The sequence below is a fragment of the Oncorhynchus keta genome, chromosome 34, assembly GCF_023373465.1.
Source record: "Oncorhynchus keta strain PuntledgeMale-10-30-2019 chromosome 34, Oket_V2, whole genome shotgun sequence".
Classification (NCBI taxonomy): domain Eukaryota; kingdom Metazoa; phylum Chordata; class Actinopteri; order Salmoniformes; family Salmonidae; genus Oncorhynchus; species Oncorhynchus keta.
In genome coordinates, this window is record NC_068454.1 from 71,809,983 (window position 1) to 71,823,654 (window position 13,672).

Genomic DNA, 13,672 nt, shown 5'->3' on the forward strand with positions numbered 1-13,672 from the left:
TTTTTTTGTTTGAGGTGCAGCCGCCTGGGGGAAGGTGCTGGTAAGAGAGAAGTGGCCATGTGACGGGTTTAGTTTGTAACTATCTGACTAAGTTTGAGAGAATATTGTTTATTTATCTTGAATTGAAGTTGAATTAATATTTTGTTAGATCTTCCCTCGACTGCACCAAAACCTGTATTTTTGGTTGTTTGGTTTTGCAAGGACGTTCCTCCTCTTCGTCTGAGTAGCGAGAAGGATGCTCGCAGCGTGGTAAGTGTCCATATCGTTTATTTTAAAACATAAACTGAACACTAAGAAATACAAAACAATAAATGTGAACATGAAGGAAAACAGTACCGTGTGGTGACAGACACGGAAACAAACAGCCACAAACCAACAGTGGAACCCAGGCTACCGAAGTATGATTCTCAATCAGAGACAACTAACGACACCTGCCTCTGATTGAGAACCATACTAGGCCGAAACAGAAACACAACCTAGAAACACAAAACATAGAATACCCACCCAACTCACGCCCTGACCAACTAAAAACAAAGAAATAACACAAGAACTAGGGTCAGAACTTGACAGGTTTGTTGCTTTTATTAATTATGTACTGTTATGACCTTTTTGACCAGGCTGAGAGTCTCAGTAATTCAGTTTCTATTCACTAATGGAGGAGAATTATTATTTTTGAACTTGCAACCTGTTGTTGACTTATTTATTTTGCTACTCAACTCAAACTTGAAGAACTTGTATATAATACAGTGGTCTAAGGCACTGCATCTCAGCGCAAAAGGTGTCACTACAATACCAGGTTCAAATCTAGGCTGTTTCACATCTGTCTGTGATCGGGAGGCCCATAGGGCGGCGCACAATTGGCCTAGCGTCGTTGGGGTTTGGCCAGGGTAGGCCATCATTATAAGTAAGAATTTGTTCTTAACTGACTTGCCTAGGTAAGTAAAGGTTACATTTAAAAATAAAATAAAAATAGGCAGAGCTCAGCCTGGGGTGGTGTAGCTTGGCATTGTGACATGGTTATGTTATATATATATACAGTATGTTATGATCCATTTTTATATAATTGTAATTCAATTTAATTATATATTTACATATTGAAACTAATCTCTGGTTGCCGTTTCACTTTTGGTCATCCAGTCCTCAACAACTCACCATCATAAAATAAGTAAATTACAGTAGGCCTATTACAGTGAAATTACTTATTTTCTACAGTTGAGAGCTGAAATGAGGTGCACAATACATTATACAGATATTACTGTACATGTTATTGACGAATACAGCTGGACACAGCTACACAACAGTGCCACCGTGTGGCAGTAAACTGGGCACAACATCTCCCACCAGAGTTAATTCAGTTCCCTTTCAGTTCCTGTTAAGTGTCTCATTTGTTATGGTCATCCTTTGTGTAGTATTAGGGTAATGGCTGCTGGATGGTGGTCTCTGTAAGACTGTAACCTTGTTGACTTGATCCTGGGACAGTTTTCCTGTAGGGGAAAGTTGTTATGGATCGGACGTATCATTTAATAAACTTGGTATATTGTCTTTATTTTCTACTGGAGATTCTCTGTGTTGGTTGATAATGTTTTCTGTTTCCACTAAACACATCAGATGGAAGAGTACAATACAGTTAATAGACAATATAAAGTTATACTGTAGATATCAAATGAAAAGAAAACACTCAAAGGTACAGGAGTTGTAGAATTATATACAGCGCAAACCAATACATACAGAGATTACAGATCACATCACTGTATTTGTAACTTTATCACTCACCTCCTAATGCAAGCCACTGTTATAATGATGATCAGTGTCAGAGCGATGGGGATCCCCACTGGCACCACCAAGATCCACAATATGGAGGACTGGCCATTTACTGCAGAGAATAAACTACTGTAAGCTCTATAGGCCAGGGATAGCGTCACACTCGTGTACATACTGTCATTTGTTTCAATGGAAAATGTACAATAACAGGTGGCATAATCGTGATGTTTTATTACAGACTAGACTACAAATGATGTATATGTTCAATAATATCCCCTTGTACCTACCTTTCCCCACAGTCATGGTTACAGTATAGCTCTGTGATCCATGCTTGTTCATCGCTACACAGCAGTACTGCCCACTGTCCTCAAGGCTGATGTTAGTGATGCTGTAACTCTGCCCTGACCCTCTCAGTGAAGCTTGGGATTCTGTCCTCTGAAGCCAGGTGTAGCGCTCTACTGCAGGGTTGGCATCACTGCTGCAGGACAGAGTCACAGAGCTGCCCATCACTACATCCCCAAAAGGATTGACTGACACTGATGTGTTCTTTGGAGCATCTGAAGGCAGAGAAAGGTAAAAAAAAAAAAAAAACTTTATTTTACAGTATAATTTCCTATATTTGGGTAACAATGAGACATGTCTGGTACAGACTAACCTGTCAAAGAGCGTCCCAAAAAAAAATGACAAACATTGTTACTGATTCATTCAGTATCTGTGATTGTGATTTCAAAGTACTTACACTGGACATCAATAGACAACGCTGAGGAGTAGATTGGTCTATTAGTGGTCAGGGCCTCACAGTAGTAGTTTCCACTGTCTGTTGTGCTGATATTGGTGATGGTCATCATCTGTCTCTTATCACCAGCCGTGGAGCCTCCAGTCTGGTACCAGGTGTAGCCCTCACCTGGAGTGTGGGCAGTACTACAGCAGAATAACGTCACTGAGCTGCCCTCAACAACATCACCAGCGGGACTGAGGGACACTGCGACTTCACTGGAATTATCTGAAAGTAGACGAGATGTGTAAGCAATTTTCTTAGTTATTAAACCAGGCAAGAAATGTATGAACAAATTCTTATTTACAATGATGGCCTACTCCGGCCAAACCCGGACAACGCTGGGCCAATTGTGCGCCACCCTATGGAACTCCCAATCACAGCTGGATGTGATTCAGCCTGGATTCAAACCAGGGACTGTAGTGACGCCTCTTGCACTAAGATGCAGTGCCTTAGACCGCTGCGCCACTCGGGAGCCCAATAAGACATACCAGACAGATAACAGGACAGGGCACATCAGATTATTTGTCTATTCCTGTTTTAAATGGAAATACACTGAAATGTATATCCATATGTTGTTGTGTTTGTAGTGGTGGCTGTCTGGGAATTATTATGAGCCAGAGGCGGCGGGGTGGTCACCCAAAGGACGATTCCATACCGACAGTCAAGACCATGTGACTTCCTGCTACAATTCCGCAATTTTTGCATACAGTCTTTGTGGTCGTAGGGCATGCAACTATACCATCAGGTTTTAAAGTATAATAACTTCTTAGTTACAAGAGAGCTTTTTTCACTGTTGTTGTCAACAGCTGGTACTGTACATACAGATATCAATAGCATTGTCATTATTACTCAAAGACTTTCAGTAAGTTAATGAGAAAATTTGTAAATATTAAGACATTAACAAACTTTCTGAGGAACTGTAGGAACACTATGAGAGTCTCTCTGAATCATGTGATCATACTGAAACAAGGAAGCAATGGCTCCTCTCCTCAGAGTGACTCAGAAATTATGGTGACATCCATTTCATTGGAACCTCTGAGGCTTGTGGTCAGACCTGATCTCTGTGCAGACAGCTCTCCTGTTCTCATGAGTCAAATAGTTACACACTAAATGTACAGTACCAGTCAAAAGTTTGGACACACCGATTCGTTCAAGGGTTTTTATTTTTACTATTTTCTACATTGTAAAATTATAGTGAATACATCAAATCTATGAAATTACACATATGGAATCATGTTAAACAAATCAAATATATTTTAGATTTGAGATTCTTCAAAGTAACCAGCCTTGATGACAGCTTTGCACACGCTTGGCATTCTCTCAACCAGCTTCAAAAGGTAGTCACCTGGAATGCATTTCCATTAATGGGTGTGCATTGTTAAAAGTTCATTTGGGGAATTTATTTCCTTCTTAATGTGTTTGAGCCAATCAGTTGTGTTGTGACAAGGTAGGGGTGGTTTACAGAAGATAGCCCTATTTGGTAAAAGACCAAGTCCATATTATGGTAAGAACAGCTCAAATAAGCAAAGAGAAATGACAGTCCATCATTACTTTAAGACATGAAGGTCAGTCAATCCGGAACATTTAAAGAACTTTGAAAGTTTCTTCAAGTGCAGTCGCAAAAATCAAATCAAATCAAATCAAATCAAATTTTATTTGTCAGGTCGCTCCTACCAGGTGGCGTGGCGAGAATCTGTCTCCTCACCACGCGCTCTCACCACTGGTGTCCCCCAGGGCTCTGTTCTAGGCCCTCTCCTATTCTCGCTATACACCAAGTCACTTGGCTCTGTCATAACCTCACATGGTCTCTCCTATCATTGCTATGCAGACGACACACAATTAATCTTCTCCTTTCCCCCTTCTGATGACCAGGTGGCGAATCGCATCTCTGCATGTCTGGCAGACATATCAGTGTGGATGACGGATCACCACCTCAAGCTGAACCTCGGCAAGACGGAGCTGCTCTTCCTCCCGGGGAAGGACTGCCCGTTCCATGATCTCGCCATCACGGTTGACAACTCCATTGTGTCCTCCTCCCAGAGCGCTAAGAACCTTGGCGTGATCCTGGACAACACCCTGTCGTTCTCAACTAACATCAAGGCGGTGGCCCGTTCCTGTAGGTTCATGCTCTACAACATCCGCAGAGTACGACCCTGCCTCACACAGGAAGCGGCGCAGATCCTAATCCAGGCACTTGTCATCTCCCGTCTGGATTACTGCAACTCGCTGTTGGCTGGGCTCCCTGCCTGTGCCATTAAACCCCTACAACTCATCCAGAACGCCGCAGCCCGTCTGGTGTTCAACCTTCCCAAGTTCTCTCACGTCACCCCGCTCCTCCGCTCTCTCCACTGGCTTCCAGTTGAAGCTTGCATCCGCTACAAGACCATGGTGCTTGCCTATGGAGCTGTGAGAGGAACGGCACCTCAGTACCTCCAGGCTCTGATCAGGCCCTACACCCAAACAAGGGCACTGCGTTCATCCACCTCTGGCCTGCTCGCCTCCCTACCACTGAGGAAGTACAGTTCCCGCTCAGCCCAGTCAAAACTGTTCGCTGCTCTGGCCCCCCAATGGTGGAACAAACTCCCTCACGACGCCAGGACAGCGGAGTCAATCACCACCTTCCGGAGACACCTGAAACCCCACCTCTTTAAGGAATACCTAGGATAGGATAAAGTAATCCTTCTCACCCCCCCCCCTTAAAAGATTTAGATGCACTATTGTAAAGTGGCTGTTCCACTGGATGTCATAAGGTGAATGCACCAATTTGTAAGTCGCTCTGGATAAGAGCGTCTGCTAAATGACTTAAATGTAAAATGTAAATGTCACATACACAGGGTTAGCAGATGTTAATGCGAGTGTAGCGAAATGCTTGTGCTTCTAGTTCCGACAATGCAGTAATAACCAACAAGTAATCTAACTAACAATTCCAAAACTACTGTCTTATACACAGTGTAAGGGGATAAAGAATATGTACATAAGGATATATAAATGAGTGATGGTACAGAGCAGCATAGGCAAGATACAGTAGATGGTATCGAGTACAGTATATACATATGAGATGAGTATGTAAACAAAGTGGCATAGTTAAAGTGGCTAGTGATACATGTATTACATAAGGATGCAGTCGATGATATAGAGTACAGTATATACGTATGCATATGAGATGAATAATGTAGGGTAAGTAACATGATATAAGGTAGCATTGTTTAAAGTGGCTAGTGATATATTTACATCATTTCCCATCAATTCCCATTATTAAAGTGGCTGGAGTTGAGTCAGTGTCACTAAAACCATCAAGCGCTATGATGAAACTAGCTCTCATGAGGACCCCCACAGGAAAGGAAGACCCAGAGTTACCTCTTCTGCAGAGGATAAGTTCATTAGAGTTACCAACCTCAGAAATTCCAGCCCAAATAAATGCTTCACAGAGTTCAAGTAACAGACACATCTCAACATCAACTGTTCAGAGGAGACTGTGTGAATCAGGCCTTCATTGTCAAATTGCTGCAAAGAAATCACTACTAAGAGCCACCAATAATAAGAAGAGACTTGCTTGGGCCAAGAAACACGAGCAATGGATATTAGACTGGTGGAAATCTGTCCTTTGGTCTGATGAATCAACATTTTAGATTTTTGGTTCCAACTACCATGTCTTTGTGAGACGCAGAGTAGTTGAATGGATGATCTCTGCATGTGTGGTTCCCACCTTGAAGCATGGAGGAGGAGGTGTGATGGTGTGGGGGTGCTTTGTTGGTGACACTGTCAGTGATTTATTTAGAATTCAAGGCACACTTAACCAGCATGGCTACCACAGCATTCTGCAGCAATACTCCATCACATCTGGTTTGCACTTAGTGGGACTATCATTTGTTTTTTTTAACAGGACAATGACCCAACACACTTCCAGGCTGTATAAGAACTATTTGGAGTTCTGCATCAGATGACCTGGCCTCCACAATCACCCGACCTCAACACAATTGAGATGGTTTGGGATGAGTTGGACAGCAGAGTGAAGGAAAAGCAGCCAACAAATGTTCAGCATATGTGCGAACTCCTTCAAGACGGTTGGAAAAGCATTCCAGGTGAAGCTGGTTAAGAGAATGCCATGTGCATAGCCATCATCAAGACAAAAGGTGGCTACTTTGAAGAATCTAAAATATAATTTGATTTGTTATTTTTTTGTTACTACATGATTCTATATGTGTTATTTCATAGTTTTGATGTCTTCACTATTATTATACAAAGTAGAAAATAGTAAAAATAATAAAAAACCCTTGAATGAGTAGTTGTGTCCAAACTTTTGAACTGGTACTGTATGTACAGGAAACAACCTTGAATGCTGATATTAAATGTTAGTGTTTTGAACATGTAACGATGCATTACAGCATCCCTGCATTACAGTAACGCAACATTTTTTAAAACACAAGACAACACTAACTAATACATTAATTGCACTCTAATGGGGACAAACGGTGCCCACAAAATGTTGGGGCCTACATGAAGCTGTCCCAACAGCAGAGCTTTCTTCTCATCACCATGGAGTGAATCCTTACCAGAGGCTGCGATACGATTAATTCAGCCTCATTTACTGCCTTTAAAAAAAACAGCTGATATGGCTGACTTGCTTAAACAAATGTGGTTTCTACTGACAATTGAGATGTACAAACTATGGCATAAGGGAACGATGAGCGGATAAGAGGCAATCCGTCATTTCGATTAAGACATTAATGAGCGAGCTAAGATGGACGTAGTCAATATAACTCTTTGCTTAGCACTTTTGAAATGTACAGAGACAGAATTCAGAACATTGGCCGTTCTTACAGTATTCTCCCTGTACACCAAGTTAGAACCGAAGGATAAATAAAGGGGCATATGAGTAGACAATGAAAGCTCTTACAATATTCAGTGATGACATTTCTTAAAAACAGCCTATAGGTGCACCACCAAGTCAGAACAGGTGGCTAAGTTATGAGGGGAAAGGGACCAAATTATTAGGGTGAGGTACATGGTCTACTAATAGCTTACTACAAAACATATACGTTGTATTACTTTCTTAGCTACAGTATACAGTGGCGATTTTAGCATGTAAATCTTGGTGGGGCAAAAAATAAATAATTGTGGGCTGCATGCCAGCAAAGCCACTCCACAACACAACACTAAACAATATATTATTTTCACGACAACGGTGACAAACCGTGCCAACAAACTGGCCTACATAAAGCTGTCCCGGCAGCAGAGTCCCAACAGCAGTCCCAACACCTTACCATTGCTACATCAGCTGAGCCTTGTCTGGCAGAGAAACAGTTCATTCAGCCCAATTTACTGCCTTTTAAAAACCATAGCTAATATGGCTAACTTGCTTAAACAAATGTGGTTTCTTCTGACAATTGAGATGTACAAACTATGGCATAAGAGGCAATCCATAATTTTGATTAAGACATTAATGAGCAAGCGAGGACAGATGTAGTCTCCTGACCCCTCCTGTCTCAGCCTCCAGTATTTATGCTGCAGTAGTTTATGTGTCGGGGGGCTAGGGTCAGTTTGTTATATCTGGAGTACTTCTCCTGTCCTATTCGGTGTCCTGTGTGAATTTAAGTGTGCTCTCTCTAATTCTCTCTTTCTCTCTTTCTTTCTCTCTCTCGGAGGACCTGAGCCCTAGGACCATGCCTCAGGACTGACTACCTGACATGATGACTCCTTGCTGTCCCCAGTCCACCTGGCCGTGCTGCTGCTCCAGTTTCAACTGTTCAGCCTTATTATTATTGGACCATGCTGGTAATTTCATGAACATTTGAACATCTTGGCCATGTTCTGTTATAATCTCCACCCGGCACAGCCCTCCTTTCGGAAAAGCTGACCACGACTCCATTTTGTTGATCCCTGCCTACAGACAGAAACTAAAACAACAAGAAGCTCCCACGCTGAGGTCTGTCCAACGCTGGTCCGACCAATCTGATTCCACACTCCAAGACTGTTTCCATCACGTGGACTGGGATATGTTTCGTATTGCGTCAGACAACAACATTGACAAATACGCTGATTCGGTGTGCGAGTTCATTAGAACGTGCGTTGAAGATGTCGTTCCCATAGCAACGATTAAAACATTCCCAAACCAGAAACCGTGGATTGATGGCAGCATTCGCGTGAAACTGAAAGCGAGAACCACTGTTTTTAATCAGGGCAGGGTGACCGGAAACATGACCGAATACAAACAGTGTAGCTATTCCCTCCGCAAGGCAATCAAACAAGCTAAGCGTCAGTATAGAGACAAAGTAGAATCTCAATTCAACGGCTCAGACACAAGAGGTATGTGGCAGGGTCTACAGTCAATCACGGATTACAAAAAGAAAACCAGCCCCGTCACGGACCAGAATGTCTTGCTCCCAGGCAGACTAAATAACTTTTTTGCCCGCTTTGAGGACAATACAGTGCCACTGACATGGCCTGCAACCAAAACATGCGGCCTCTCCTTCAGTAAAACATTTAAACGTGTTAACCCTCGCAGGGCTGCAGGCCCAGACGGCAACCCCAGCCGCGCCCTCAGAGCATGCGCAGACCAGCTGGCTGGTGTGTTTACAGACATATTCAATCAATCCCTATCCCAGTCTGCTGTTCCCACATGCTTCAAGAGGGACACCATTGTTCCTGTTCCCAAGAAAGCTAAGGTAACTGAGCTAAACGACTACCGCCCCGTAGCATGAAGTGCTTTGAGAGACTAGTCAAGGACCATATCACCTCCACCCTACCTGACACCCTAGACCCACTCCAATTTGCTTACCGCCCAAATAGGTCCACAGACGATGCAATCTCAACCACACTGCACACTGCCCTAACTCATCTGGACAAGAGGAATACCTATGTGAGAATGCTGTTCATCGACTACAGCTCGGCATTTAAAACCATAGTACCCTCCAAGCTCGTCATCAAGCTCGAGACCCTGGGTCTCGACCCCGCCCTGTGCAACTGGATACTGGACTTCCTGACGGGCCGCCCCCCAGGTGGTGAGGGTAGGCAACAACATCTCCACCCCGCTGATCCTCAACACTGGGGCCCCACAAGGGTGCGTTCTGAGCCCTCTCCTGTACTCCCTGTTCACCCACAACTGCGTGGCCACGCACGCCTCCAACTCAATCATCAAGTTTGCGGACGACACAACAGTGGTAGGCTTGATTACCAACAACGACGAGACGGCCTACAGGGAAGAGGTGAGGGCCCTCGGAGTGTGGTGTCAGGAAAATAACCTCACACTCAACGTCAACAAAACTAAGGAGATGATTGTGGACTTCAGGAAACAGCAGAGGGAACACCCCCCTATCCACATCGATGGAACAGCAGTGGAGAGGGTAGTAAGTTTTAAGTTCCTCGGCATACACATCACAGACAAACTGAATTGGTCCACCCACACAGACAGCATCGTGAAGAAGGCGCAGCAGCGCCTCTTCAACCTCAGGAGGCTGAAGAAATTTGGCTTGTCAGCAAAAGCACTCACAAACTTCTACAGATGCACAATCGAGAGCATCCTGGCGGGCTGTATCACCGGCCTGGTACGGCAACTGCTCCGCCCACAACCGTAAGGCTCTCCAGAGGGTAGTGAGGTCTGCACAACGCATCACCGGGGCAAACTACCTGCCCTCCAGGACACCTACACCACCCGATGTTACAGGAAGGCCATAAAGATCATATATATATATAAAGATCATCAAGGATAACAACCACCCGAGCCACTGCCTGTTCACCCCGCTATCATCCAGAAGGCGAGGTCAGTACAGGTGCATCAAAGCTGGGACCGAGAGACTGAAAAACAGCTTCTATCTCAAGGCCATCAGACTGTTAAACAGCCACCACTAACATTGAGTGGCTGCTGCCAACACACTGACTCAACTCCAGCCACTTTAATAATGGGAATTGATGGGAAATGAAAATATATCACTAGCCACTTTAAACAATGCTACCTAATATAATGTTTACATACCCTACATTATTCATCTCATATGTATACGTATATACTGTACTCTATATAATCTACTGCATCTTTATGTAATACATGTATCACTAGCCACTTTAACTATGCCACTTTGTTTACATACTCATCTCTTATGTATATACTGTACTCGATACCATCTACTGTATCTTGCCTATGCCACTCTGTACCATCACTCATTCATATATCTTTATGTACATATTCTTTATCCCCCTACACTTGTGTGTATAAGACAGTAGTTTTGGAATTGTTAGTTAGATTACTTGTTGGTTATTACTGCATTGTCGGAACTAGAAGCACAAGCATTTCGCTACACTCGCATTAACATCTGCTAACCATGTGTATGTGACAAATACAATTTGATTTGATTTGAAGAGGACTGGCCACCCCACATAGCCTGGTTCCTCTCTAGGTTTCTTCCTAGGTTTTGGCCTTTCTAGGGAGTTTTTCAAGCCACCGTGCTTCTACACCTGCATTGCTTGCTGTTTGGGGTTTTAGGCTGGGTTTCTGTACAGCACTTTGAGATATCAGCTGATGTACGAAGGGCTATATAAATAAATTTGATTTGATTTAGTCAATATAACTATTTGTTCAGTACTTTTGAAACGTACAGTGACAGAATTCAGAACATCGGCAGTATACATATCTCCCTGGCATATTACATCATTTATGCAGCAGCACAGAAGACATTTTTGGACTCACCTTGTTGTTCTGTGCTCACTAGTCATCATACTTTGTCATCAAAGTCTGCCATTCTCTGGATTTTTGGTGCTTTCAAGACAACTGTGTACTTTAAACCGTACACTCACCCATACCCGGGCTCGAACCAGGGACCCTCTGCACACGTCAACAACAGTCACCCACGAAGCATCGCTACTCATCGCTCCACAAAAGCCGCGGCACTTGCAGAGCAAGGGGAACTACTACTTCAAGGTCTCAGAGCAGGTGACGTCACCGATTGAAACGCTATGTTGCGCGCACCGCTAACTAAGCTAGCCGTTTCACATCCGTTACATATGTAGTTCTGTCCTTGAGCTGTTCTTGTCTATTAATGTTAATGTATTATGTCATGTTTTGTGTGGACCCCAGGAAGAGTAGCTGCTGCTTTTGCAATAGCTAATGGGGATCCTAATAAAATGCCAAAAATACCAACTGGGAACTCAAAGAAAAAAAGTTGAATCATGATGTCAGTGAATCATGACGTCAGTGATCTTCAGGTCGTAGCTCTAGAAAGAGGCCCGAGTTCCGGATTTACAATTCCGATCTGGATGAGAGTTCAAAACGTATTTTCCCAGTCGTAGATTGTATTTCCCCGAGTTCTGAGTTGTCTTGAACTCACTAAAGTCAGATTTTGCAGTTCCGAGTTAACAGATGTTTTGAGCGTGGTAAAAATCATGCTTCATTGACAGCATGGCCAATGTTGAAAGTTTATTATTTTAAACTAGGAAAAGAGACCCTTAATCTTAGACTTGGGACCACACATCCACTTCGCTGAATAGCAGGCTAATGATTGCTTTGCAATGCTTGCAGTTAGCCACTGATTGCTTCCAAACTTATTGTTGAATTGACCAATGAGCCCCGATACGTTTTATCTATAATTTATATTCATATGACAAGGATTGAAAAGGATTTGCCAGTAGATTGTCGACTTGATTCATGATGAAGACTGCTTATCTAGCTTGCTAGCTAAGATTTTGAAAGTATTATGTTGACATGATCAGTCCAATCAAAGCATCGGTAGATATAACGTGATTTGACGTAATTCTATCTGTGTCCAATGACCTTGAGCCTTCTTGTATGAGCACTTCTAATGTAAATCTGTGGCAGCACCCAGGGGGCATGAATTTTCGAGCTCTCCCCTGTAGATTTTGTTGTGACATAGTGTCCCCATGAGTGACAGAACACTGAGCCAAGAGAACATTACTAACCCCTATGCTCTGTATTTTACGCTGCCTGCCCCACCACCACCACAGAAAGCACTGAGCTAGGCTGAAACACCTGCATTTTGGAGCTGCCTTACTAAAGAAAGCAAAAAAGAGACCATGTCTGTATGAGGCTTTATTAACTCAATACGACTTTATTAACTCGCCACTGGTCAGTTGCTATCTACATATAATCATTGACCACAAGGCGTATTTACCCAAATACGTGTCAAAAAAACATATAATAAGCACTGTGGTCTTACCTGCCACTAGCAGGGTTACTCCAGGCTGTCCAGGAGGCTTCTCCACTGGGTGGTTGGTGATAAAATAGAAGACGTATGTCCCGCTATCAGACCTCCTCAGATCAGAGATCCTCAGGGAGCAGTTCCTGGTTCCTTCCTTCCCCAGGTACTCCACTCTGCCCTGGGAGGTTGGCTCAGGGAAGATGCCCTGGCTATGGTACACGTACCTGGGGGTGATGCAGCGGCTCTGGTCCCGGCACCACATCTCAGACAGCACCCTGTAGGGCTGAGGGTAGTCGTAGGAGCAGGGGAGGAGCACAGACGAGCCGGCCACGGCACACAGGGGAGCGGAAGGGACACGCACAGCCCAGTCACTACAGAGGACACCCACACAGCAGCCTGGGATACAAGGAATGAATGAATATGATTTACAATACAATACTTGGTATGTCTATTCACATACCATGCTAAAAGTGTGCTGCGTATGATAATGATGAATATGATGACAGTCTTACCTTGCAGGATAAGAGAGAGCAGCCTCATCCAGCCAGTCTGGAAGACTCCCAAAGCCATCTCTGACGCTCCCCCACTCCCTTACTCACTGTCCTTCTTTACATTAGCAGCGAAGACCTCGGCAGTGTCTGTCTTTCTGTCTGTCACTCACTTCTCTTTTTCCTAACTAGGAACTGGTCAAGGATATTGAGAAACAAAAATAGACGTGTAGAAAGCAATTGACATTATAAGCCTGCAACAAAAAGTCAAGGCACTGTTGCTGGCTTAAAATGTAATAATGCAATAATCTAATATATGTAATATGTAATATAATGTAATAATCTAGCGCCTCGAACATTAGCTAAACTTAACACATACATGTGAAACTAGGAAACGGTAAATCAATTGAAGGGGTTGTTAATGGTTACACTTGACTAACCATGGTCATTAAAAACACAAGGGCTTTAAGCCTGTGCTCTGCTCTGCAGGTGCCATT

General features: G+C 43.5%; 2 protein-coding genes across 2 annotated transcripts; one reads left to right on the forward strand and one right to left on the reverse strand.

The window, feature by feature from the left end:
• Positions 1 to 556: 556 nt before the first annotated feature.
• Positions 557 to 13,508, reverse strand: LOC118367790 (B-cell receptor CD22-like). The gene is made up of 6 exons (XM_035751432.2): positions 13,200 to 13,508; positions 12,706 to 13,083; positions 2,501 to 2,764; positions 2,049 to 2,318; positions 1,774 to 1,873; positions 557 to 1,484 (listed from the first exon to the last, which is right to left on the reverse strand). The coding sequence occupies exons 1-6, from the start codon at positions 13,255 to 13,257 to the stop codon at positions 1,412 to 1,414; spliced, it is 1,143 nt and encodes a 380-aa protein (XP_035607325.1). The 5' UTR covers positions 13,258 to 13,508; the 3' UTR covers positions 557 to 1,411.
• Positions 2,798 to 8,555, forward strand: LOC127915211 (uncharacterized). The gene is made up of 2 exons (XM_052494639.1): positions 2,798 to 8,314; positions 8,430 to 8,555. Exon 1 carries the CDS (start codon positions 4,457 to 4,459, stop codon positions 5,204 to 5,206), a length of 750 nt encoding a protein of 249 aa, XP_052350599.1. The 5' UTR covers positions 2,798 to 4,456; the 3' UTR covers positions 5,207 to 8,314; positions 8,430 to 8,555.
• Positions 13,509 to 13,672: the final 164 nt, after the last annotated feature.

What these genes read in the sequence shown, in the direction of transcription:
- LOC127915211 (XM_052494639.1), top strand. Translation starts at nt 4,457, where the DNA reads ATGACGGATCACCACCTCAAGCTGAACCTCGGCAAGACGGAGCTGCTC.
- LOC118367790 (XM_035751432.2), bottom strand. Translation starts at nt 13,257, where the DNA reads ATGGCTTTGGGAGTCTTCCAGACTGGCTGGATGAGGCTGCTCTCTCTT. An exon ending in GTTGTCTATTGATGTCCAGT is followed by an intron (nt 2,319 to 2,500) that starts GTAAGTACTTTG and finishes CTCTGCCTTCAG; the next exon opens with ATGCTCCAAAGAACACATCA. An exon ending in ACAGTGGCTTGCATTAGGAG is followed by an intron (nt 1,485 to 1,773) that starts GTGAGTGATAAA and finishes TTTCCCCTACAG; the next exon opens with GAAAACTGTCCCAGGATCAA.